Source organism: Salmo salar, chromosome ssa14, assembly GCF_905237065.1.
Source record: "Salmo salar chromosome ssa14, Ssal_v3.1, whole genome shotgun sequence".
In the NCBI taxonomy this organism is placed as follows: domain Eukaryota; kingdom Metazoa; phylum Chordata; class Actinopteri; order Salmoniformes; family Salmonidae; genus Salmo; species Salmo salar.
In genome coordinates, this window is record NC_059455.1 from 15,802,416 (window position 1) to 15,829,379 (window position 26,964).

The 26,964-nt window shown below is 41.8% G+C and overlaps 2 protein-coding genes across 6 annotated transcripts in view; one reads left to right on the plus strand and one right to left on the minus strand.

Moving 5' to 3' along the window:
* Window positions 1-835: 835 nt before the first annotated feature.
* LOC106568884 (LIM homeobox 8a) lies at window positions 836-4,727 on the plus strand. Of its 2 annotated transcripts, none has more exons than XM_014139665.2 (8): window positions 836-1,078; window positions 1,931-2,083; window positions 2,406-2,527; window positions 2,925-3,145; window positions 3,335-3,438; window positions 3,701-3,796; window positions 3,885-4,113; window positions 4,293-4,727. In XM_014139665.2, exons 1-8 carry the CDS (start codon window positions 995-997, stop codon window positions 4,367-4,369), a joined length of 1,086 nt encoding a protein of 361 aa, XP_013995140.1. In that variant the 5' UTR covers window positions 836-994; the 3' UTR covers window positions 4,370-4,727. The 2 variants fall into 2 exon arrangements, with proteins under 2 accessions (XP_013995140.1, XP_013995141.1); XM_014139666.2 differs by having other exon boundaries at window positions 3,885-4,083.
* Window positions 4,728-4,898: 171 nt separating this feature from the next.
* LOC106568882 (choline transporter-like protein 5-A) overlaps window positions 4,899-26,964 on the minus strand; it is a 106,929-nt gene continuing 84,863 nt past the window's right edge. The window contains exons 6-22 of one of the 4 annotated variants that reach the window (XM_014139663.2): window positions 26,463-26,591; window positions 15,717-15,777; window positions 15,507-15,630; window positions 15,293-15,376; window positions 15,042-15,154; window positions 11,784-11,915; window positions 10,974-11,073; window positions 10,757-10,849; window positions 10,443-10,530; window positions 10,063-10,325; window positions 9,788-9,882; window positions 9,586-9,689; window positions 9,300-9,373; window positions 9,129-9,199; window positions 8,511-8,599; window positions 8,334-8,418; window positions 4,899-5,091 (exon numbers count right to left, since the gene is read on the minus strand). In XM_014139663.2, the coding sequence (XP_013995138.1) occupies window positions 4,958-5,091; window positions 8,334-8,418; window positions 8,511-8,599; window positions 9,129-9,199; window positions 9,300-9,373; window positions 9,586-9,689; window positions 9,788-9,882; window positions 10,063-10,325; window positions 10,443-10,530; window positions 10,757-10,849; window positions 10,974-11,073; window positions 11,784-11,915; window positions 15,042-15,154; window positions 15,293-15,376; window positions 15,507-15,630; window positions 15,717-15,777; window positions 26,463-26,591 (1,839 nt within the window). In that variant the 3' untranslated portion in view covers window positions 4,899-4,957. Of the gene's footprint in view, window positions 5,092-7,116; window positions 8,022-8,333; window positions 8,419-8,510; window positions 8,600-9,128; window positions 9,200-9,299; window positions 9,374-9,585; window positions 9,690-9,787; window positions 9,883-10,062; window positions 10,326-10,442; window positions 10,543-10,756; window positions 10,850-10,973; window positions 11,074-11,783; window positions 11,916-15,041; window positions 15,155-15,292; window positions 15,377-15,506; window positions 15,631-15,716; window positions 15,778-26,462; window positions 26,592-26,964 lie in introns of those variants that run through there. The other 3 variants (XM_045693973.1, XM_045693975.1, XM_045693974.1) reach the window with 3 other exon arrangements.

Here is a 26,964-nt window from a genome sequence, read left to right on the forward strand (position 1 = left end):
ACAAGTAATTATTAAATACTATGCTGGCTATTATAGCAAATGAGCACAATTTCACCACTATATTAGAATTTGCATGCATTTGTATTATGAAAACGAAAAAATGAAAGAGACCTGCTGAAAAATTAATTTAGAGCAAAATTATACCATTTCAGTAAAACAGGGAGGTTAAAGAATTGCTGCAGTGGGCCATACATCGCATAACTTTAACAGTTGCATGATGATCATTGATATACTGCTTTTCCTATTGAAAAGGGTCCCCACTCCTATCAGGTTTAACTAATGCTTTGTGCGTACAATGGCAAAACAAATAATGGCCAAACAAGAAATTATTTTTAAATATTAGAGGTTTCACAAACCTGCTTGTATTTAGCAATTATAGGGCCCATTGTTCATTTAACTACTACCACCATCATAATCAGCTGCAGGTAGCAATAACGATACTGAACTCAGCTGGGATACAATAAGCCAAAATTGGGTGCTGTCCGTTGCTTTCTGCCCAGATGCCACCGGTTAGTCCTAATGGGGTGCATTAAAAAAGAAATGATTGCGGCTGTACGAGTTCTCTCTTTTCTGAAACTAAGGTTGCAAACATTCGGCTACAGTAGTAGTTGTAAGATATACACCAGGCCTAAATGGGCTGTTAAATTTTGTTCGAATTTCTTTTCACGTTTGGCATTGGAGCAGCCTACTGTGAAATGGGAATTAATCATGAGCGTCTTATCCAGGAAGATTGTTGCATATGTTTCCCCCCCCCCCCCCGAAGATCAAAGGTTACATCGAAATACTTGCCCTATGGATAACATGTCATATCCACTGCAAGGCGGGCATGTGTAAAGGAGGTGCGGCCAAGACCGTGATGAAAATGGAGAGGGAAAAAGCTACACCCTCAGTAATGTAAAGACCGCTTTCAGTGGAGCATGGTTGGTGCAGCAGCGTCTGACACTGGAATATATCGGATTATTCTCCTGGTTGATTTGTTCTAGGACTACAAGTAATGTATTGGAAAAGTGAACTAATGTTGGCTTACTCCAAGGTGGACGATATTGAAAATGGGTTCAACTCGATTTCCAACAGCACGGTAAGCCTATGTTCAATATTGGCAAAAAAGTATCGGAGCATTCATCGTGTTTTTGAGAATATATTTTTTTCATTTCATGCTATTACCATTAGTTTAAATGGCCTATAATTGGAACGAATTGTGGCTACTGCAAACCGATAGGATATGAATCGGTTCTAAGTTAACGAAATTATAGTTTTATAGTAGATTTCTGATGTGCCCACCATTTAGTTTTCTGGGCACAAATCAGTTAATTCATTACCTGAGTGAGTGTGCGTTTATTAATCAAAAATAAATCCCTGCAGCTGTGACAGCCGCGGGCTGATCGCACGTTGGTTTGAAGTGGGCTGCAGTGGCGCTAATTGCCAAAAGTCAGCAAACATTTTGTTTCTTTGATTTGGCCATTAAGGCTATTTTTGTTTTTTTAATATAGCCTATTTTGTTCGACCATTTGTCTTAAATTTCACTTTGAGAATTGCCCTCCTGCAGACAACTAATTTGACATCAGAAACGGATGAGTTGGTAATGTGATCCATCCTGTTGCGGAAAGTGCTTGAAGTAGGCTATAACATTTTCTCAATCGTGCAATTTGGTTTGTAAATTCTTATTCTTCGAGATGGCATCTTATTTTGCTCCAGTTTCTTTTGACCCCTCGCTATGCCTAAGGAGTGATGTGGAGGTGCATCTTCCGACCCTCGGAGCATAGGCTACCAGTGATTCGTACTTTTACTTGTAGGCCTATTTTAGTATGTGGAAATTGACAACTTCCAAACTCCGTTAGACCACATTTTGTCAAATATTTTTGTCCGTAGTTTACGCATGGAAAATATTGTCAATTTTATTTGACTTTAATGTACTCCATTTTATATCCAGGGCACCTCGGAAGAAATTTTTGAAGACGAGTCATATTCACCGTCTTCGTCTTTTTCGTCATCCTCGACACTGCAGACGATGGCATCAGCCTCTCTGGGGAAAAGCCTTTGTGCAAGTTGTGGTTTGGAGATAGTCGACAAATACCTGCTCAAGGTAAGTTGCCGAGCCCATGACAGGCTTTTATTAGGCCTATTCAACCAAGGCCTAAAAGTCTTATGTTAAATGGTTGTCCCACGTCCATAAACTAATAGGCCTACAGTATTTACATGTTCAACTGAGGAGAAAGTTTGACATTGACCTATTTGGTAAGTTAGTCTAAATAAAATCACATTTCAGTTGAGATTTGTTTAAAAAAATATTAAATATTTGTCACTGACATCGAAAGATATTCATACTTGCCTTTCGTGTACTGAAACTGTAGATGAAGCTACTATTTCGGTTGAATAAATGTCTGACTGCTATGGCTACGTTTCAGGTGAACAACTTGTGCTGGCACGTGAAGTGCCTCTCGTGCAGCGTGTGCCAAACTCCTCTTGGAAGGCATGTCAGTTGTTACATCAAAGAGAAAGAGGTTTTCTGCAAACTCGACTACTTCAGGTAATTATATGGCCTCAGATTGTGTATCTTAAGCCTGTTTAAATAAAAAAAAATATTGATTCTTAGAAGGAAGTGTTGACATTACCTTGGGCCCTATGAGGCCATGCACCAGCTCAGCCTACAATTTACATTTCTTATGTTTGAGAACAAAGGTTTCAATCTTAAATTTGAACATAAATTTTTACATCAAACAAATTAACTTTTCATAACACATACAAGTTTATAAAAGTAGCTATAAAGAATATTTGCATTCCCCACAGTTCTCCATTATTAGTAGGCTAGAAAGTATTTGTCTATCATGCAAAATTATATAATACAAATGTGTTGAATTATGTAGCTTACTGTAAACTACAAACATAACTGTCATGTAAAAAAATACAATCCAACTTTCTCACAGGAAGTATGGAACTCGCTGCGCCCGCTGTGGCAGGAACATCCACTCCAATGACTGGGTAAGGAGGGCAAAGGGCAATACCTACCACCTGGCCTGCTTTGCCTGCTTCTCCTGCAAGCGCCAGCTCTCCACGGGAGAGGAGTTTGCCCTGGTGGAGGAGAGGGTGCTGTGCCGCATCCACTACGACTGCATGCTGGACAACCTGAAACGGGCTATGGACAGTGGTAAGCAACATTAAGGGTGTATAGAAAGAACAGGAAGGCCTGTATTTTGAGAAAAGGTGTTTATTGTACAATATTCAGACGGTACATAGGCCTCTTTTCTACACATTTATGATGTAGCAATTTAATTGAAGCTTGTTCTTTTGAAACATTCATTGATAACTGAATGTTTGTGGTCGCATGTCCTTACAGGAAAAGTTGTGAATGTAGAGGGGGCCCTACCATCAGAGCAGGAAGGGTCCCAGGCCAAACCAACTAAGAGGGCTCGCACTAGCTTCACTGCAGACCAGCTACAGGTGAACATCATGGCTTTATATTTACTTTTCTGTTCCCCCCCCAACAAGCACTCACTCTACTGATAGTTACTGTACTTTGAGGAAAAATGTACTTTCTTTGCCTGTGGTATGTGGTTGTCCCACCTAGTTATCTTAAGATGAATACACTAACTGTAAGTTCTGGATAAGAGCGTCTGCTAAATGCCTAAAATGTAAGTGCCAAAACCATACCAAGAACAATATTCATGTGTGCATCTTGCATTCTCTGTATCTTGTCTGTCAGGTGATGCAGGCTCAGTTTGCTCAGGACAACAACCCAGATGCTCAGACCCTCCAGAAGCTGGCAGAGAGGACTGGCCTTAGTCGCAGGGTCATCCAGGTGAGCGCGCTAACATTTAGCCTAGTCAAATAATTAGGTGTCCCTGAAATTACAAAGAAGGCTTAACCCATCCCTGTTTCATCTCTAGGTTTGGTTCCAGAACTGCCGAGCTCGTCATAAGAAGCACGTGAGCCCCAACCACCACATGTCCTCCGCAGCAATGTCATCGCTACAGCAGTCCAGGCTCTCTCCGCCTCTCCTGGATGATCTCCAGTACACAGCTTACATCCCAACAGACACACCCATGCACACGCCCATGCTTACCGCACTACACACATACATGGATGGTGAGCAAAGTCGGCACTTGGAGATCACAGGTTCATATTTTTACATGTCTTGTGTATCATGAGTGACATTTTATTTGTTTTGTTAGAAATCAGTGCAAAGATCTGAAGTCACAACAATATTTGAAATCACAATAATATGAATAGTGTATCAATATTACTATAACCAATAATGGGTTTTGGACTAACAATAGCATGTTTGTGTTCTTCAGTGCACTCTCCATCCTCACTGGTGTTCCAGCCTATTATGTCCCATTCCATGACACAGCTGCCAATCAGCCATGCCTGATCGTTATATTCCACCCCCTGCAGAACCGGGTCAGAATGCTGCGGAGCGATACTCACCGTCCATCAAAGGGCGTGTCACCTACATTAAATTATTTGTTGAGGGTTTATCGAAGGAGATACATTGGTCAGAATTTAATGTAAAATAAGGAGGTTGATGTCTAAACTTTTTGTTAATATATATATAATCTATATTGGTTATGAAATTTCATATTTAATTTATTTGTTGCATGTGACAGCACTTTGTTTAAAGTAATGAAATGATTTGATATCTTAGTTTCTGTTTTGTCGCTGATATATAGCTGAGCTCTGTTTTTGATGGCTGTGAAGAAATACTGAATAAAAGCCATATGATCACTGCTGACAATGAGGGACTGGACTTTACTAGATGCTGTCTTGTTCTGACGTTAATGAGGATCATAACATTTGACACACTTCACATTTAACTGATTGAAAAGTCTTTAAGGGGCATATGCCTTAGTCATGTTTCTGTTGCTGGTAAACTATTTAGCTTGGGCGGTGGCACATGCCCATTGGCAAGAATGCTGTTAGAACATTGAGACTTATCCTCCTGCCTTCAGTCCTCTTCATTTCACTCTTCTGAATCTTTTTCTCTCTTCCTACTCTTCTGTCTTTTCGTCCGGCGCCTGCGGAGCATCCTCCTCAGAGTGCTGGTCATGTGGTAGGGTCGAGCTGCTGAACCATCGTTGTACTCTTGGTCCAGCACTGGAATAAGAGTTGAGAAGACTAACTGAAACTGAGTGAGAATAGACTGGGATTTATGGGTTCTGTGAAAAAAGTCTTTGCTGCAATAGCTGTAGCTTTGTATCATGTTTTTACCTTATTTTTATTTTTTTAGGGTGTAACTGCATTGTGGCACAGCAAATGCTGTAAAGCACATGGAACTATTCAAATGCTTTTTATTTATAGAAGTCACTTCATGTTCTCATTGACTACATTTTACAAAAGAAAATCCCAAATGAAAAATACATTAAATACTGATCCCAAAATGTAGAAAAGAGCATGTACAAGTAATTGACAATATTAAAAATGTAGCACTTTTTTCATCTGTACCACTGATGTACAAATTCGACAAATGGCTTTGACATCCTTCCATTGCCAGGAGTCTAAAATATGTTTAGCCTAAAGTAAAAACCTCAATTTTCCACTAGCTAGGCACGCTAACTAGAACCTGCAGTTGTCATACATAACACCTTATGCTCAACTAACAGAACTGCATTTTTTTTTAAACGGGTCTTCATTGCAGTGACACTGACACATCCTCTGTATTTGATAGTCTCCCCAAGTATTTGCTAGAGCCACGGTGATCAAGGTAAAAGAAAATCACTTCAGACAACTAATCCACCAAACATCAGCCAAAACTACACATAGGGATTATTTTGCTTGCAGGCTTTCCTACCAGACAACATACAGTATTTGTATGGCTTATGGAAAGCAGTCCATTGGCCAGGAAGTAACACCATTCAGTTGTAAGGACATCCCATCAAGACCAAGAGATGACATGCCTTCAAATCCTGAGCTCTGGTTGAGGTGAAAAACCAGGTTTGACGAAGTCGATTCACTATTCATACAGCAGGGGAGGAGCATATTAGATTTACAGGAGCCCTTATTTGAAACTGCTTGTCCCCCCCATACATACAGTACCAGTCAAAAGTTTGGTCGCCTACTCCTTCAAGTTTTTTACAATTATTTTCCAAATTTTCTACATTGTAGAATAATACTATGAAACTATGAAATAACACATGGAATCATGTAGTAACCAAAAAAGTGTTAAACCAATCAAAATATTTCAATTGGGTTGAGGTTGGGTGATTGAGGAGGCCAGGTCATCTGATGCAGCACTCCATCACTCTCCTCCTTGGTCAAATAGCCCTTACACAGCCTGGAGGTGTGTTTTGGGTCATTGTCCTGTTGAAAAATCTCTGAACAGTTGAAATTGAGATGTCTGTTACTTGAACTCTGTGAGGTATAATCTGAGGTGCAGTTAATTGCTGATTTCTGAGGCTGGTAACGCTAAGGAACTTATCCTCTGCAGCAGAGGTAACTCTGCGTCTTCCTTTCTGGGGGCGGTCCTCATGAGAGCCAGTTTCATCACAGCACTTGATGGTTTTTGCACCTGCACTTGAAGAAACTTTCAAAGTTCTTGAAATGTGTCTTTGCTTATTTAAGCTGTTCTTGCCATTATATGGACTGTCTTTTACCAAATAGGGCTATCTTCTGTATACCCCCCTCCCCTCCCTTGTCACAACACAAATGATCGGCTCAAACACATTAAGGAAAGAAATGTCACAAATGAACTTTTAAAAAGGCACACCTGTTAATTGAAATGCATTCCAGCTGCTTGAGAGAATGACAAGAGTGTGCAAAGGGTAGCTACTTTGAAGAATCTCAAATAGAAAATATATTTAGATTTGTTTTACACTTTTTTGGTTACTACATGATTCCATATGTGTTATTTCATAGTTTTGATGTCTTCACTATTCTACAATGTAGAAAATAGTTTAAAAAAATGAAGAAATACCCTGGAATGAGTAGGTGTGTCTAACATTTGACTGGTACTGTACATATAGGGTATCACACACATGATGTAGGCTACCTGTGCTATACATTACATGAGCCCATGTGTGGGTGTAAAGGTCATCACAGTTGCAGGTTTTGACTGCAAACTGCACTGTTTTCTGCAGTAGTGGGATAGAGGGCAGAATTTGATCATGATTGTCCTTGACACTGTTGTTGCTTAACATTTATTGGCTGAATATTTGGAACTCCATTAGTACCCAATATTGACTTCGAGTAGCATAAATCAACCGGTTTGAGCATTAGCTAAAAGTCTGCAGAACAAGTATTAGTCGGACTACAATTTAGAGTTCTGTCAGTCTGCTGAACCCAAAAGGTTCCTTTTGTTCTAAATATGGAAGTTCATAACGTGATTGTTTTTGCAGTAAGGGCCATCGTCCATGTAAACTGCAGTTACAGTACAGCTGCTGAGGACTAACAATGATGCTAGGGATGAGACAGTAGTGTACTGCATGTTGGATATGCATAGCCTCTGATCTGTTTGGAGCAAACCAGAAGTGTTTCTCTCTCTCTCTCTCTGGACCAGAGAGTTACAAGTTTGTTTCATTATCAGCACAAGTCACAGTGAAGTCTGACCACCTGAACTTGTTCCAAAATAGTTCCTGCCTGTCAGTCCCTAGTCTTGAGGTAAGGCAGTAGCAAAGTCTAATGGCCACACTATTAGTCTCATTGTTCGACTCTCTAAGTCTAACAGTTATTCTAATGATCACACATGTCATAGTCAATGTACGTGTTCGTATGAGTCTCTCAAAATCAGTCAATGTTAGTTCTGAAGACAATAGAAGTTTCTGAGTTGCAAAAGTCACAGTCAGTGGTCTCATTCTCCATTAGAGACTGATATCTCCTTGTTAGCTGATAGGCAGCATAGTGTAGGTAGCCAGAGTTGAGCTCTGTTCAGTTTAAAGCATGCTAAATAACTTGGAAGAAGTAAAGCTATTAGTTTGTAGGAGAGTGTTGTGTTCCTCAGTGGTGCTCAGTTTTTCTCAGAATACTGTGCAGCTCAGCAGACATGAGGAAGGGTTTCTCAGGGCTCCCGTCGTTCCTCTCCAAGTCCTCACCTGGAGGGGTGTACGGGAGGAGTGGAGAAAGGAATACAGGAGGAAGGGAGAGGTGGAAAGGAGATGAGCGAGAGGGATTAGAGGTGCTCAGATAGAACGTGAAGCAAAGCAAGAGAACAGCCATGATGGTTTTTACAGTTGTAAAAGAAGAAGGTCAAAGCGTTGATATTGGGATCGACTGAATAGCCAAGGATGAGAGCAGGTGTATTTCTTCAGATGTGATTTTTGAATTAAAATGGAAATGAATCAAAAACCAACACCACAGTGTTTTGGAAGCATGTCTATGAAGAAGAATACGTAGGCTTTACTTACAGAAACACAGAAACAGCGTGTCCACACACATTGCATAGACGCTGAAGAATCCATGAGCGATCAAATAGGACCCGAATATCACCGTCTGCCATTGAGAAGACACGATAATACACCATCAATACCCAGCTGAATGTAGGATATACCCATTTCTACACCCTTTCTATTGTTGTATCTTACCAGTAGAGGTACCCAGTAGTAATGCAAGGTCGGCACATCTTCCTGAACAATTGGTATTTTGTGTGTGAAGAAAAAGAAGGCTATGACGCCTGCAACACACAAAAGACACAACATTGTAAATACCCCAGCCAGGTCACCCGTGATACAATTCGGTATTCGACGTCCATCCATGTCTGAGGACGTCGGGAGTTTATGTGGAAACCGGCCACTAGGTGGCACCAGTGAGCGCTGTTAACTTAAAGTAGGTTTCGGTAAGCATCTGCCTTTGATTACAAAGGTTGTACGTTTGAATCCAGCGATAACTATTAACTTAATCATTCAGAGTTAATGACTAACCTTAAGAATTTGGAGTTAATGTCTAAACTTAACCTTAAACACTTGAAATTCAACGTTTGGAACAACTTTGAAATTTGACGTTTGAGAAACATGGATGAACATCTAATTCTGACATGAAACTGTGAGAGCTTGTTGAAAAACCCACAGATATGCTTCATCATTTATTTAGACTTTAAAACGCGACTTTTGACTGATTGCAGTCAAATAAAATATCAATTATTATCCTAAAAGGGTTATTAAGTAGTCACAAGAAAAAATATATGTTTTTTTGCAATGACTCACCTACACTCCCTGCTATTAGCACTTTCCCCAGGAAGAGTAGGAAGTCTGTCACTCTGTCCAGCACCGCCACTCTGCAGGAGAGAGGGGTGAACCCAGTAAGGTTACCCCAGTGAAGTGCCAGCCAACACTGGGTAGCCTAATAATCCAATCCCTGGCTTCAGAGGGCCTTACCTTACTACGTTTCTCATCAATAGGCAGAAGGCATCTCGAGCTGACGTGCAGAAGCACTTCCCATATATCGCAATCTAGAGGGAACACACAGACCATGGGACCATATTGAGTTATAGCATACGCAGTAGCTAATCTACCCTTGATTCAGTTGCTACATAAGCAGCGATTAACACAGATCAAAGCCATGTAATTACATTTATAATTAATTTTTATTTAATTTATATTAATTTATAAATAATTACATGTAATAATATCAATACATACAGACACACATCACACTACTCACCATAATGTAAGCATTTCTGTTCATGAATTTGATGAAGCGCTCTAGACACCAGAAACAGCATTTGAGGCAGCAGAGCAGGAAGCGTGCTGCCACGTTACTGGCACCTGAACACAGACCACCGACCATTAGTGATGAGTAACTCCACAGAGTCACATCCACGACTAGATGATGTACGACTGTGCTTTACTAAAGCCGAACTCACCTTTGAGTTTCGAATCTAGATACTCCAGGATAATTCGAGCCATCTGAACCAGGGCCAGAATCAGAGCACCAAATGCCAGCGAGCCAGTGTGATACCTGTAACCCAGCCACACACACATCTTTAGTCAGTCTATCATGAAAAAAATCAGAACCTCCCAAACACTCCGAAACATCTAAAAACCTGCCTCAAACAATCCCTGAGCCATAGTGAAATGAACACTTCCTGTTAGATTGCTAATCTTCTGTACTGGCAAAATGGTATGGAAGGCTCCTTACCGTATGGCCCTGCTAAATGAAGAAAACAGGGGGCAGGTGGGGATGTCCTGGGGCTTCCTCCGGGCCCAGTAGTAGGAGGCGAAGGCCCCAGCCAGGGTACACTGGCCCAGAGCGATGATAAAGTTGACCAGCCACAGGAAGATGAGCAGGTTGGACAGCTGGAGGATGAAGAGGTAGCGGTGGTAGGGCGTCTCCCCGCCGTAGAACGCAAATGTACACTGGGCGCCCGGACACGTCTTGGACACGTTGGTCTTGTTGAAAGTCTGGGATGAAAATTGTGATAATAAATGACTATTTATACAAATCGGGGGTACTCCACACCAGAGTTTCTGTGTACGTCTGCAGGATACTTAGATTGAGTTGAGAAAAAGGGGACTCACCTCAGGATCGCATGTCTTGTTTGCGTACATGCAGTTGGGCTCAGCAGCCATTACTTTATAGATGGCATCTCCAGAGGAGGCCAGGAATCTGTGTGTAACGCTGATTAAGCATCAAACATGTTGCACAATACACAACAAAACAGCACTTTCTTAGATCAATCTCTATGTCTCTGTTTCTGTATTCCATAAGTCATTCAATACAATATACTTTATAGAATCTGGGACTTAGGTCGGAATCATGAACAGCACGATGAACAAAGAAATGCATCAACAGTGCCCTCTAGTGGAGAAACACCACACCAGTAAGAGGATACACAGAGGTGACGGAAAAGTAGGAGATGCAGATGGCCAGCAGCAGGAAGGTGATGATTGGGTAGAAAAGTGTTGACATGATGTAGCTAACAGCCCTAGAGATAGAGGCACAAGAAGACCATTGAAAATAAATTATTCTCAAAAAACAGTCATGAGGAAAGACGGCGGGAGAACACAAACAGTTACTGCGAGAGAAACTGTTACTATTAGTCGACTTACTTGCTTCCCTCCCTCAGTAGAGCGATAGCGATCCGTACTCTCTTCCTCAGAAAGATCAGAATGATCAAGATGGAGGCCTCTATGGTACACAGAGCTATCACTAACAGAGAGAGGGGGGGGGAACACAGCAGAAGGTTAGAGAGAGTCTGAGCCAAACCATAGTAACATCAACCCATAGTAACATCAACCCATAGTAACATCAACCCATAGTAACATCAACCCACAGTAACATCAACCCACAGTAACATCAACCCACAGTAACATCAACCCATAGTAACATCAACCCATAGTAACATCAACCCATAGTAACATCAACCCACAGTAACATCAACCCATAGTAACATCAACCCACAGTAACATCAACCCACAGTAACATCAACCCATAGTAACATCAACCCATAGTAACATCAAACCATAGTAACATCAACCCATAGTAACATCAACCCACAGTAACATCAACCCACAGTAACATCAACCCACAGTAACATCAACCCATAGTAACATCAACCCATAGTAACATCAAACCATAGTAACATCAACCCATAGTAACATCAACCCATAGTAACATCAAACCATGGTAACATCAAACCACAGTAACATCAACTCATAGTAACATCAAGCCTAACCCAAATTATCCTCTCCAAATGTAATGTATTAAGTAAATGACAGACTGTGTATTTACAGAATATCTATTTACAAATTTTCAACTTTTTCAGGAACTGGTAATCAGGCTAAATTGTTTGAAAGAGGCTTATCCCTAAGACAAAGCTGAGAGAGAGAGAGATTGTCATGAGTGAGGTGATAACATACAGAAGATGAGCCATGTCTGACTGAGATGCAGGTAAACCGTGACGTCTGTCTGGAAGCCGATGTCTACGATGGTCACATCTGCCCCGGGCTGCTGCCTCAAGAGGGAAAACTCCAGGTAACAGTGCCATATCCCTACAGAGACACAGGAAGCAGAGGTTAGAGAGGTGAAAACAGACACACACCGGTACACACTGGTATACACTGGTACACACTGGTACACACTGGTACACGGCCATGCACGCACACGCGTATGTACAGTTACACACACACGTACAGTTACACACACACTTTATTATAGTAAACTAAAACTGAAACTGAAAACTAATCATTTTAAAACATTTTGTAAATAAAATAAATAATGAACAAACCCATTTGAAAACTAAAACTATACTGAATCTATTATCTTTGACCCCAAAATGAACAAAAATGCAATAAAAAGCATAATGAATTATGTTCAGTTTTAGTTTTTTTTGGGGGGGGGGGTAAAAATCAAATAGGTTTTCCAATGGGGTTTTCAAGCTTCTGAATCTGGAGGGTCACATTGAGATTGACTTTATAATTTAAAGGTAGACTCAATGAGATGACGTTGCCACAGCAGCACTGCAGATATTGGTCGCGTTTGAATGGTAAGGCTAAAGCAAACAACTGTAGACACAATTGGGGTGAAGTCGGGGGAGGTGCATCTGCGACAGCTGAAAGTCTATCATTGATGTGTTTTTTCAACAGCAAGGCTCAGATCAACATGGCAGTGTTGCCATTGTTTCTAAAAGGTTTTCTGTGTAATGTTGAAATAAACATGTCTCCAACCCCCATATCACACACTCACAAACTGAAATCATGATATAATATTATGTGTGAACATTGTATAGTCGTGACCAAAAGTTTTGAGAATGACACAAATATTAATTTCCACAAAGTTTGCTGCTTCAGTGTCATTAGATATTTTTGTCAGATGTTACTATGGAATACTGAAGTATAATTACAAGCATTTCATACATATCAAAGGCTTTTATTGACAATTACATGAAGTTGATGCAGAGTCAATATTTGCAATGTTTTTCAAGACCTCTGCAATCCACCCTGGCATGCTGTCAATTAACTTCTGGGCCACATCCTGACTGATGGCAGCCCATTCTTGCATAATCAATGCTTGGAGTTTGTCAGAATTTGTGGGTTTTTGTTTGTCCACCCACCTCTTGAGGATTGACCACAAGTTCTCAATGGGATTAAGGTCTGGGGAGTTTCCTGGCCATGGACCCAAAATATCAATGTTTTGTTCCCCGAGCCACTTAGTTATCACTTTTGCCTTATGGCAAGGTGCTCCATCATGCTGGAAAAGGCATTGTTCGTCACCAAACTGTTCCTGGATGGTTGGGAGAAGTGGCTCTCAGAGGATGTGTTGGTACCATTCTTTATTCATGGCTGTGTTCTTAGGCAAAATTGTGAGTGAGCCCACTCCCTTGGCTGAGAAGCAACCCCACACATGAATGGTCTTAGGATGCTTTACTGTTGGCATGACACAGGACTGATGGTAGCACTCACCTTGTCTTCTCCGGACAAGCTTTTTTCTGGATGCCCCAAACATTCGGAAAGGGGATTCATCAGAGAAAATGACTTTACCCCAGTCCTCAGCAGTCCAATCCCTGTAGTTTTTGCAGAATATCAGTCTGTCCCTGATGTTTTTCCTGGAGAAGTGGCTTCTTTGCTGCCCTTCTTGACACCAGGCCATCCTCCAAAAGTCTTCGCCTCACTGTGCATGCAGATGCACTCACACCTGCCTGCGGCCATTCCTGAGCAATCTCTGTACTGGTGGTGCCCCGATCCCGCAGCTGAATCAACTTTAGGAGACGGTCCTGGCACTTGCTGGACTTTCTTGGGCGCCCTGAAGCCTTCTTCACAACAATTGAACCACTGTCCTTGAAGTTCTTGATGATCCGATAAATGGTTGATTTAGGTGCAATCTTACTGGTAGCAATATCCTTGCCCGTGAAGCCCTTTTTGTGCAAAGCAATGATGACGGCATGTGTTCCCTTGCAGGTAACCATGGTTGACAGAGGAAGAACAATGATTCCAAGCACCACCCTCCTTTTGAAGCTTCCAGTCTGTTATTTGAACTCAATCAGCATGACAGAGTGATCTCCAGCCTTGTCCTCGTCAACACTCACACCTGTGTTAACGAGAGAATCACTGACATGATGTCAGCTGGTCCTTTTGTGGCAGGGCTGAAATGCAGTGGAAATATGTTTGTTGGGATTCAGTTCATTTGCATGGCAAAGAGGGACTTTGCAATTAATTGCAATTCATCTGATCACTCTTCATAACATTCTGGAGTATATGCAAATTGCCATCATACAAACTGAGGCAGCAGACTTTGTGAAAATTTATATTTGTGTCATTCTCAAAACTTTTGGCCACGACTGTACAATCACTTAGTGAGATAGAGCCTCAAATATCAAATTCATTTGTATATATCCACACATAAATTGCGGAAAATTGGTTCGTTTTTCAGTCACGCCTTTGGTCACGTTCGCGTGGGTCAAATAAAACCACCCTAATGATTGGTTGACAATAGAGCCTCCAATTGCAGAAACTTGCGGTTGACTGCGGTCAAAACTTCATGACCTTCGATCACATGATTTTTGTCAAGTTCATGCACCTGACATGTGGGTGCAAGTCGGACCATTTTTATCCCCAGAATGTAACACACATTGAAAGGTGGTTACCAACGATGGTAACCGACTTGATAAAATTGATCCGCTCGAATGCAGCCATTGAGATGAGCATGATGCAAAACCTTGCTCTCACACAGACAGTCAGACAGAGTATCTGCGCATGTGCACGGGTACGCTTCACGCTGGACCAAAACAGAGGAGAAGTTTAACCTCGCGCTTCACCGCTCCTGGTTGTTGTGGAAATTGACCCACTATTACGGTTTACTTCGTGCATCTATGTAATTTCGCTGAGTCTACCTTTAAACCTAACCTAATCTATAACCTGACTCATCACCTTACGCATTACTGTCCCACACTGGCAAGAACTGACATCCCCAAAACACACTAAAACTTCAACTAAATAATATAAAAACAAAATATAAATGTTTTTGTAAAACTTCAACTAAATAAAAACTAGTAAAGTGGATCGTAAAACTAACTGAAACTAAACTGAATTTCAAATAAAAGTCTTAAAATTAATAGAAATAAAAACAAATATTAAAAACACAAACTCTAACAACTTTGACACACACACACACAGACCGACCGTAAGCGATCACCAGTATGACGGCGATGATGGTGAACCAGAGGAGGAGTCCGGCAGTGAAACGTAGCAGCAGGATGAAGATCAGACTGACCACCAGTGCTATCACCAGACCTCTGGAAATAACACACAGTACACTCTCTAAATATAGTATTTTACAGTACCGTAAAAGTACAATAAAGTACCGTACAGTACAATCCATTGTCCGTTATAAGAACTCAACCCAGTGTATCTCTGCCAGTAAGAGTTCTTACATTAAGATCCAGTTCCATGAGGCGGCGTAGTCCTCCACAATCTTCATCCCAACCTCCTTAGCATCCACCAGACCTGTGATGCCACTGCAGGAGACAATACCCATTATAAAACTGCCATAATTACAGAAATGTTTGTGTGTGTGTGTGTACTGTATGTGCCCGCATGCATGTATACACATATCCACATGTATGTGTGGGTGTCTTTGTAACTCACTTGGCGGCGTCTCTTAGTTCAGTCACACTGCGGGCTTTGTCCAGGGCATCTTTGAAGTGGGTTCTTTTGGCCACCGTCAGGGTTCCATTCAGAGTGATGAAGTCAGGAAAACAACGCTGTAGGACTGGTAGACAAGATCATTCAGTATCATAACTTCTTCCTTATTGCCCGCCAGTTGCTGTCATTTTTTGTTGTTGTTGCTGAACTTACATGGTCTGCTAGGCACAATCATTGATGGACAGTCCTCGTCTCGTAACACTTGTGCAACAGGCTTAAAGCAAAAAGAGGAGGAATGTCAGTCATGTCATACTAATTGTCGTTACGCTCTGTGAACAGAAAATTACAAAAGGTGTTAAAGCTCCGTCTTTAATTAATAATCTTTAACACAACGCAGCACAGTTCAGTAGCCTGGGTGTGAGGTATTTGTATTTGTATTTATTATGGATCCTGTGACGACCCTCCCACTCTGTCTGCCGTATTCTCTCTCTTTGTTCTTGTTTCCTTATTAGGATGCCGGTGGGCGGAGTTGGGAGGGTCGTCAGTTAGATGGGAAACACCTGGGCTCGGGTGTGTCCCAGGATAAAGAGACCTCTTCCACAGTCATTGGGAGACTCTCTCCATGCAGACACCTTGTTGTTTTTGGTTGTGGTAGTTGTGGCTTTTTGGCGGTTTGCTTTGGCCCCCTTCAACACCCTGCATTATTACATTTATGCATGCAAGCACTCACTTACACTACTGATTACGCACACCATTGTTAATTACTTTATTTAATAAATATATATTTTGATACTCCTTGTCTCCCTTTTGTTGTGAACTCTGAGCCGGTTCGTAACAAGTGGGGGCTCATCCGGGATTTTGAACATCTTGTGTTTGGGAGGTAATGTTAAATTCTGTAGGTGCTTTGTTTGTATATGTTAGTTTGAGTTTGGTGCTCGGTATTGGTTGCTTTTGTTTGTTTGGTTTGTGTGCTGCGTTGGAGAGTATATTGGTTAGTTTCCAGGCCCCTGCCCAGCCTGGAAAAGCTTGTTCTACTTGCTGTTGGGACATCGGTCTGAGGTGAGTACAATTGGCTGTGTACCTCAGTGGGAGATTTGGATAGGGTAGTGAAACTTACTACCCGGAGCTATAGCCTTTTCCCCCTGATAGGCTTAGCGATGTGTTTCATTTTTGGAATATGTTGGGCATGGATAATGTTTGTTATTTTTGTGTGGTGTCTGTGGACTGAGCAGTTGTCTCGGGGGCACATCTGTGGCTTGGTGGAATCTGCCAGCGTGCTGGGGGGTTACTTCCTTGCCAGCGGGCTATAGTGCATAATTACCCACTGCAAATCTGCATGAAGACTAGGGTTGAGTTATTGTAGGTTTTGGGGAAGCTCCATATCTCATCTCTTTCTGTGGTGCCAGTGTGATTGTTATTTCTCTTGCTGTGGTCTGGTGTGCTCAGTAGAGGGGTTGAGTGAGAATTTTTTTTCTCTCTGACTATGGTGTCTAATGTAGATGAGTTAATTCGCTTTCCATCAGAGGAACTGTTAGACTTGTGTACTAAAGAACAGCTGGTGAAGGTTGCTGAACACTACAAGTTTGAAATTAGTGATAAATGTCTAGAATTCTATTAGGTTAACCTCTTGGGGCTATGTGGGACGCTAGCGTGCCACCCGTGGTGCACCCTATCAACAGCAGGTGCATTTCAAGAGCGGCAAATTTGAAACCAAATAAATGTCAAAATTCAAATTTTTCAAACATACAACTATCTTACACCCTTTGAAAGATAAACATCTCCTTAATCTAACCACGTTGTCCGATTTCAAAAAGGTTTTACGGCGAAAGCATAAAGTTAGATTATGTTAGGAGAGTACATTGACAATAGCTGTGTGTAATGTTTTGTCAATTCAAAGACAGGCGTCACCAAAACCATAAAATCAGCTAAAGTTATGCACTAACCTTTGACAATCTCCATCAGATGACATTCCTAGGACATTATGTTAGACAACACATTCATTTTTAGTTCTATCAAGTTCATATTTATATCCAAAAACAGCGTTTTACTATGGCGTTGATGTTCAGGAAATCGTTTCCCTCCAATAACCGGCAGTCAAGTCAGCACAACAAATTAAATAATTAATATTAGAAAACATTGGTAAAATATTATATTGTCATTTAAAGAATTATAGATTTACATCTCTTGAACGCAATCGACTTGCCAGATTTAAAAATAACCTTACTGGGAAATCACACTTTGCAATAATCTGAGCACTGCGCCCAGAAAAATACGCTTTGCGATACAGACTAACCGCCATGTTGGAGAGATCTAAAATCGAAAATACTATGCAAATAATCCATTACCTTTGATTCTCTTCATCAGATGTCACTTCCAGGAATCCCAGGTCCATAACGAATGTAGTTTTGTTCAAAAAAGCTCCTCATTTATGTCCAAAAAGCTCCGTGTTGTTAGCACATGATCTAAGCCCGCCGGACTTCACTTCATGAACGAGGGGAAAAAATATATTTACGTTCGTTCAAACATGTCAAACATTGTATAGCATAAATCATTAGTGCCTTTTTTAACCAGAACATGAATAATATTCAAGGTGGACGAATGCATTCTCTTTTAAAACATATTGGAACGAGGGTACCCAACATGACCTTGCGCGCCAGAGTCTAATCGGCCATCACCGTTCCAAGGCTCTTGTTCGGTCAGATCTCACAGTAGAAGACTCAAAACACTTTGTAAAGGCTGGTGACATCTAGTGGAAGCAATAGGAAGTGCCAAAAGATTAATAAGCCCCTGTGTGTTTCAATGGCATAGGCTTAAAGGTAATTCAACACATCAGGTATCCACTTCCTGTCAGAATCTGTCTCAGGGTTTTGCCTGCCAAATGAGTTCTGTTATACTCACAGACACCATTCAAACAGTTTTAGAAACTTTAGGGTGTTTTCTATCCATATATAATAAGTATATGCATATTATAGTTACTGGGTAGGATTAGTAACCAGATTAAATCGGGTACGTTTTTTTATCCAGCCGTGAAAATACTGCCCCCTAGCCCCAACAGGTTAATATTGAAGGCCAATCTGATGGAGAGTGGTATTCTTGACGTTACCACTGGGGCAGCCTCTGCTGAGGACTCACCATCTACCCGATATGTTACAATTACCGCTCCATCGGTTAGTCCTAGTAGTCTTCTTGAACAGCAGAAAGAGCTTCTGTTACAACTAGAGCATGATCGTGAGAAGCTAGAGCACGATCGCGTAAAATATGAAAAGAAATTAGCTGCTGATCAGTTAAAATATGAAAAGGAATTGGAATTTAAACAGGATATGGAGCGTGCTAAAATCAAGCTGCAACAAGAGCGACTAGAGTTGGTTAGGGAAGGAAAGCTCTCAGGGGAGAGTTTGCTCTGGGAAGGTGATGCAGATTTACCTAGGAGTCGTTCCTCTTTTGGTCGTGCCCCGGACACATTTGACATTGTTGGGAATTTACGGTTGTTGCCTCAGTTTAATGAAAAGGACTCTGAGACATTATTTTTGTTTGAGCGTGTTGCTGACGCTAGGAGTTGGCCTGATTCTGACCGCACTTTAATGTTGCAGAGTGTGCTGACTGGTAAAGCGCAGGAAGCATATTCAGCTCTTAGTGTAGCCGACAGTGTCAGTTATGATAAGGTTAAAACGGCGGTGTTACAGATTTACGAATTGGTTCCTGAGGCTTACCGCCAATGATTTAGAACTTTAAAAAGGGATGATAAGCAGACTCATGCTGAGTTTGCGTGCGCATTATCATCACAGTTTAATCGCTGGTGTTCCGCCTCTGTAGTTATGACTTTCCAAGGGCTATGTGAGCTGATTATGTTAGAGCAATTTAAAGACACAATCCCTGATCGAATAGCGCCGTACATTAACGAACAAAAAGTAAAGACTGTCGCTGAAGCTGCGGTTTTGGCGAATGAATATGTTTTGACTCACAAAAGTGTCTTTGCAGAGCCCCGTATTCGGAGTGAGTGGGGGCGTTCGGAGAGATTTGGGCCTCGCTCACCGAGATACTTTGGTTCACGGGCAGAGTTCCATTCAGCTAGGGTTGAGCCTGACTCCTGTGGTAAAGCTGACTTTGGTCAAGTGTCAGTACTGTCAAGGTTCAGGTCATTGGAAAAACGAATGTCCGGTTCTCAGGTCTAGGGGTAAATTCAGTTCGTGTGCTAACGTTAAATCTAGGCCTACGGCGTTAGCTGCGCCTGTTCCACATCAGTTCACTGCCGACACATTGTCTCATGCCCAGGGGCATGTGAAAGTCCATATTGATCCAGACTATTTACCTTTCATAACGGAGGGTTTTGTGTCTATGTTAGGAAGTAAGAACCTAGTGCCAGTGAAGATCCTAAGAGACACAGGTGCCTCTGAATCGTTTGTTGGAATCTGTGTTACCCTTCTCTGCTGAGACTGATTCAGGGAATAGTGTTCTAAGTAGGGGAATCGGGTTGAACACTCTGTCAGTTCCATTACATAAACTGATGCTGGATTGTGGACTGGTGAAGGGTGAGGTTGTTGTGGGGGTGCGTCCTTCATTGCCTATTGAGGGTATCGACATTATCCTTGGGAATAACTTGGCTGGTGAGCGTGTGGCCTGTCGTGTTTCCATCTCTAGTGGTTTCCACTAAACTGTCAATTGTAGGGATTCCTGATGAGAATGCGCAGAGTTTCCCAGAGGTGTTCTCTGCGTGTGCAGTGACGCGGTCTATGAGCCATGGTGACCTGGTCACTGCTCCGGTAAATGAGAATACCGCAAAGATGTCTGTCGCTGTTTTCCCTGTTATCCCGTTATCTGTATCCCGCTCCGATCTAATCGACGCGCAACGGACTGACCCCACATTAGAAGAGTTGCGTGACCAAATTGTGCCTGTGGAACAGTTGGGAGATATCGCACATGGTTATTTTCTCCAAGGGGATGTCCTGATGAGAAAGTGGGTGTCTCATGGTAGTTGTTTTCTGGGGGAGGCGATTAGTCAGGTTGTGGTGCCAGTGAAGCTTCGTGAGTTGGTGTTGACAACTTCTCACAACAACGTTGCTGGACACATGGGTGTGAGGAAAACCTACAATCGCATATTAAGACATTTCTTTTGGCCTAGTTTAAAGAGCGATGTTTCTGATTTCATCAACTTGTCACACCTGTCAATTAACTGGTAAATCTAATCAAGCCGGTACCACTGTTTCCTATTCCTGTACTCAGCCAACCTTTTGAGTATTTGATTATTGACTGTGTTGGTCCTCTGCCTCTTTTCTAAAAAGGGTAGTAATTATTTGTTGAATGTGATGTGTCAGACCACTAGGTTGCCTGCTGCCTATCCTCTCCGGTCTATCACCGCTAAGTCTGTGCTAAAAGCTTTGACTCAGTTTCTCTCACTGTTTGGAATCCCTAAGGTCATTCAGAGTGATCAAGGATCTAATTTCACATCTAATCTGTTTGGTCAGGTTCTCCAACAACTTCATATTAAACACAATTTGTCTAGCGCCTATCATGTGCAACGTCAAGGAGCGCTGGAACGTTTCCATCGAATACTTAAGTCTCTGAGAGCTTATTGTACTGATATGGATAAGGATTGGGAGGAGGGGTTGCCTTGGTTACTGTTAGCCGCTAGGGGGGTTTCACAGGAGAGCATGGGTTTCAGTCCAAATGACCTTGTATTTGGACATAGGGTGCTTGGACTTTTATCAGTTCTCCAGGATGACGGGAAGTCTCCCGAGCCTCCTCAGTCCCTGTTATCGTATGTGTCTGATTTCCGGCGACGCTTGTACTCCGCTGGTGGAATGGCTAAAGAGAAGCTATCATCTTCACAGGACAGGATGAAGGGCATATTTGATCGCCGAACTGAGCCTCGTCACTTTAGTCCAGGTGACCAGGTTCTTGCTCTGCTGCCAATTGTTGGTTCTGCTTTTCAAGCCAAGTTTCAAGGGCCATATACAGTGGTGCGCCAGTACACTAAGCAAAATGATCTAGTTGCCACTCCAGAACGGAGGAAAGCACACCAACTGTGCCATGTAAATTTGTTAACCCTATTATGCACGTTCCTCTGCGACTGAACAGTGGGAGTTTACAGAGGATGGTAAACCTGTTCGTTTGGCTGTTACTGTTACTTCCCTTGGTCATTGTAATGCTAGGTCTGTGCATGAGGAGAAAGATGTTCCTGGTCCCGACGATTGCATACTGCAGGGTAGATTGAAAAATTCAGAGATACTGAATATTTTGAATAGCACTCTTACTCATCTACCTGTTGATGGGCGGAAAGAGATGGTTGGTCTGATTCGGAAAATTCCAGGTTTGTGTTCTGATACACCTACACGTACAAACTTGATAGAGCATGATATTGACATTGGAGATGCTGACTCCATTCGTCAGTGGTTCTATAGAGTTTCTGCAGAGAAACTGCGTTGTCTGGATGCTGAGGTCAGGTGCATGCTGGAGAGTAAGATAGCAGAGCCTTCTTTCTCCAGTTGGGCTTCTCCCTATATCTTGGTCAGTAAACCGGATGGAACAAACAGATTTTGTATGGACTACCGTAAGGTAAACGGTGTCACTAAGCCAGATTAATTTCCTCTTCCTCGGATGGAGGACTGCGTTGATCAAGTGGGCGCAGCTAAGTTTGTGAGCAAATTTGACCTGTTAAAGGGCTATTGGCAGGTGCCACTGACGAGTAGGGCATATGAAATCTTTGCCTTTATTACACCCTCTGGTCTGTACTCGTATTCGGTTATGAGTTAAGTAACTGAATCGTTGAGAAGTGACTATGAACCGTTGGGAGATGTTCTTTTCGTTGGAGCTGGTAGCTGACGGCCTCTTGTGTGCCCTGTTCCTGAATGTTATTGGACTGACCATTGTTTGGTTTTGTCATGTTCTATCTTTCCTGTCTGTTCCCTCCTGGTCTTGTGTTCTTCTTTCCTCTTAAACTTGCTTCCTGTGCGTAAAGGTTGCTGAGGTCTGGGGAGGAGGAGGTTAGCTGGGGCAAAGGGAGCTGTGAACACGTAACCCCTCATCAATTTGGGACGGTTTTTATGGGGGGTGGGTGGTGGTGTGTGTGACGACCTTCCCACTCTGTCTGCCGTGTTCTCTCTTGTTCTTGTTTCCTTATTAAGATGCCGGTGGGTGGAGTTGGGAGGGTCGTCAGTTAGATGGGAAACACCTGGGCCTGGGTGTGTCCCAGGATAGAGACCTCTTCCACAGTCATTGGGAGACTCTCTCCATGCAGACACCTTGTTTTTGGTTGTGGTAGTTGTGGCTTTTTGGTGGTTTGCTTTGGCCCCCTTCAACACCCTGCATTATTACATTTATGCATGCAAGCACTCACTTACACTACTGATTACACACACCATTGTTTATTACTTTATTTAATAAATATATATTTTGATACTCCTTGTGTCCACGTTGTCTCCTGACTCTGAGCCAGTTCGTAACAATCCCCATTAGTTCCTGCCAAAGCAGCAGCTACTCTTCCTGGGGTCCAGCAAAATTAAGGCAGTTTATACAATTTTAAAACATTACAATACATTCACAAATTTCACAACACACTGTATGCCCTCAGGCCCCTACTACACCACTACCACATATCTACACTACTAAATCCATGTGTATGTATGGTGCGTGTGTATGCATGTGTCATCTGTTTTTTTTAAATAAAATGTTACTGCTTGCGTCAGTTACTTGATGCGGAATAGAGAGCCATGACTACATGGAACTATGTAGTACTTTGTGCCTCCCATAGTCTGTTCTGGACTTGGGGACTGTGAAGAGAACTCTTGTGGCGTGTCTTGTGGGTTATGGATGGGTGTCCGAGCTGTGTTCCAGTAGTTTAGACAGACAGCTCTGCATTCAACATGCCAAACCTCTCATAAATAAAAGTAGTGATGAAATCAATCTCTCCTCACACTTTCAGCCAGGAGAGATTGACATGCATATTATTAATATCAATTCTCTGTGTACATCCAAGGGCCAGCCGTGCTGCCCTGTTCTGAGCCAATTGCAAGTCCTTTTTTGTGGCACCTGACCACACGACTGACCAATAGTTAAGGTGTGACAAAACTAGAGCCTGTAGGACCTGCCTTGTTGATAATGTTAACCTCTATGGGCTAGGCGGGACGAATTCGTCCCACCTACGTAACAGCCACTTGAAGCCTGTGGCGCGATTTTCAAAACCTTAAAAATCCTATTACTTCAATTTCTCAAACATATGACTATTTTACAGCTATTTAAAGACAAGACTCTCGTTAATCTAACCACACTGTCCGATTTCAAAAAGGCTTTACAACGAAAGCAAAACATTAGATTATGTCAGCAGAGTACCAAGCCAGAAATAATCAGACACCCATTTTTCAAGCTAGCATATAATGTCACCAAAACCCAGAAGACAGCTAAATGCAGCACTCACCTTTGATGATCTTCATCAGATGACAACCCTAGGACATTATGTTATACAATACATGCATGTTTTGTTCAATCAAGTTCATATTTATATCAAAAACCAGCTTTTTACATTAGCATGTGACGTTCAGAACTAGCATACCCCCGCAAACTTCCGGGGAATTCGCTAACATTTTACTAAATTACTCACGATAAACGTTCACAAAAAGCATAACAATTATTTTAAGAATTATAGATACAGACCTCCTCTATGCACTCGATATGTCCGATTTTAAAATAGCTTTTTGGTGAAAGCACATTTTGCAATATTCTAAGTACATAGCCCAGGCATCACGGGCTAGCTATTTAGACACCCGGCAAGTTTAGCACTCACCATAATCATATTTACTATTATAAAAGTTTGATTACCTTTTGTTGTCTTCGTCAGAATGCACTCCCAGGACTGCTACTTCAATAACAAATGTTGGTTTGGTCCAAAATAATCCATCGTTATATCCGAATAGCGGCGTTTTGTTCGTGCGTTCCAGACACTATCCGAAATGGTAAAGAAGGGTCGTGCGCATTTCGTGACAAAAAAATTCTAAATATTCCATTACCGTACTTCGAAGCATGTCAACCGCTGTTTAAAATCAATTTTTACGCCATTTTTCTCGTAGAAAAGCGATAATATTCCGACAGGGAATCTCCTTTTCGGCAAACAGAGGAAAAAATCACAAAGGCGGGGGCGGTCGGGTCACGCGCCTAAGCCCAGAGTCCCTTGATCGGCCACTTGAGAAAGGCGATAATGTGTTTCAGCCTGGGGCTGGGATGACGACATTCTGTTTTTTCCCGGGCTCTGAGCGCCTATGGACGACATAGGAAGTGTCACGTTAGAGCAGAGATCCTTAGTAAAAGATAGAGATGGAAAAGAAGTTCAAGAAATGGTCAGACAGGCCACTTCCTGTAAAGGAATCTCTCAGGTTTTGACCTGCCATTTGAGTTCTGTTATACTCACAGACACCATTCAAACAGTTTTAGAAACTTTAGGGTGTTTTCTATCCATATGTAATAAGTATATGCATATTCTAGTTACTGGGTAGGAGTGGTAACCAGATTAAATCGGGTATGTTTTTTATCCAGCCGTGTCAATACTGCCCCCTAGCCCTAACAGGTTAAGGCAGAGCATCGCTTTATTATAGACAAACTTCTCCCCATCTTAGCTACTGTGTTTTGACCATGAAAGTTTACAATCTGGGGTTACTCCAAGCAGTTTAGTCATCTCAACTTGCCTAATTTCCACATTATTTATTACAAGATTTAGTTGAGGGTCAGGGTTTAGTGAGTGTTTTGTTCCAAACACAATGCTTTAGGTTTTATAAATATTTAGGGCTAACTTATTCCTTGCCACCCACTCTGAACTAACTGCAGCTCTTTGAGTGTTGATGTCATTTCAGTTGCTGTAGTAGCTGACGTGTAGTGTTGAGTCATCCGCATGCATAGAAACTCTGGCTTTACTCAGTCAGTGGCATGTCGTTAGTCAAAATTGAAAAAAGCAAGGGGCCTTAACAGATACCCTGGGGAATTCCTGATTCTAACTGGATTATATTTGATAGGCTTCCATTAAAGAACACCCTCTGTTGTTAGACAAGTAATTCTTCATCCACATTATAGCAGGGGGTGTAAAGCCATAACACAAATGTTTTTCCAGCAGCAGACTACGATCAATAATGTCAAAAGCTGCACTGAAGTCTAACAAGACAGCCCCCACAATCATTTTACCATCAATTTCTCTCAGCCAATCATCAGTCATTTGAGTAAGTGCTGTGCTTGTTGAGTGTCCTTCACTATAAGCATGCTGATATTCTGTTGTCAATTTGTTTACTGTAATATAGCATTGTATCTGGTCAAACACAATTTTTTCTAGAAGTTTACTACGGGTGGGTAACAGGCTGGTTGGTCTGCTATTTGAGCCAGCTTTAATATTCTTGGGTAGCGGAATGACTTTAGATTCCCTCCAGGCCTGAGGACACATGTTCTCTAGTAGGCTTCAATTGAAGATGTGGCAATATCGTCTGCTATTATCCTCAGTAATTTTCCATCTAGATTGTCAGGCCCTGGTGGCTTGTCATTGTTGATAGACCATTTTTTCACCTCTTCCACACTGAGTTAACGGAATTCAAAAGTACAATTGTCTTTCATAATTTGGTCCGATAATACTTGGATGTGTAGTCAGGGTTTGCTGCTAGCATGTCATCCCTAAGTTTGCTTATCTTGCCAATGAAAAGTCATTAAAGTAGTTTGCAATATCAGTGGGCTTTGAGATGAATGAGCTGTCTGATTTAATAAATGAAGTCAAGTTGGCTTATTTTCCCAAAATTTCATTTAAGGTGCCCCAAAGCTTTTTACTATCATTATTTTTATAATTTATCTTTGTTTCATAGTGTAGTTACTTTTTCTTTTAATTTAGTTTATTTAGGTTGTTCCTGCTTTAGACAACTAGTCGTTGTTACACACGATGAAAGCAGTTCACATCCTAACAGTACACACTTCCAAACAGTGCTACGCCTACATGCATACCTTTGTTGGGTTGTTGAATCCTGGTTTGCAGAACCGCCTGTAATATTCCCAGGGGGCTGCAGTGATTTGGTATTGCATCTGCATATCTGTGTAGGTTGCAAATCTGTCCGGGCACTTGGAAACACACATCTGAGGATGTATTGAACACACTAATGAATACTCAGTAAGCTGATATGTCACCCTTTTTTTAAAGGCCCAATGCAACTGTTTTTATATCAATATCAAATAACTTCTGAGCAACAATTAAGTACCTTACTGTAACAGATTTCATAAAAAATTGACAAATTGCTTTTTAGCAAAAAACAATTTCTCAAGCTAGAATTTTCCTCAGACTGTCTGGGAGTGGTCTGAGTGGGGAAGGGAAAACTGAAAACTAGCTGTTATTGACAGAGAGGTTTGGAACTCTCTCTGTTATTGGTCTATTAACCAATTCACTTCATGGTGAGGTCACCATGGAAAGCTGGAACTCCCACCCATGCAAACCTGCTGATTAGAAGGTCCT

What these genes read in the sequence shown, in the direction of transcription:
- LOC106568884 (XM_014139665.2), top strand. Translation starts at nt 995, where the DNA reads ATGTATTGGAAAAGTGAACTAATGTTGGCTTACTCCAAGGTGGACGAT. An exon ending in TGCAAACTCGACTACTTCAG is followed by an intron (nt 2,528 to 2,924) that starts GTAATTATATGG and finishes ACTTTCTCACAG; the next exon opens with GAAGTATGGAACTCGCTGCG. An exon ending in TTAGTCGCAGGGTCATCCAG is followed by an intron (nt 3,797 to 3,884) that starts GTGAGCGCGCTA and finishes TTTCATCTCTAG; the next exon opens with GTTTGGTTCCAGAACTGCCG.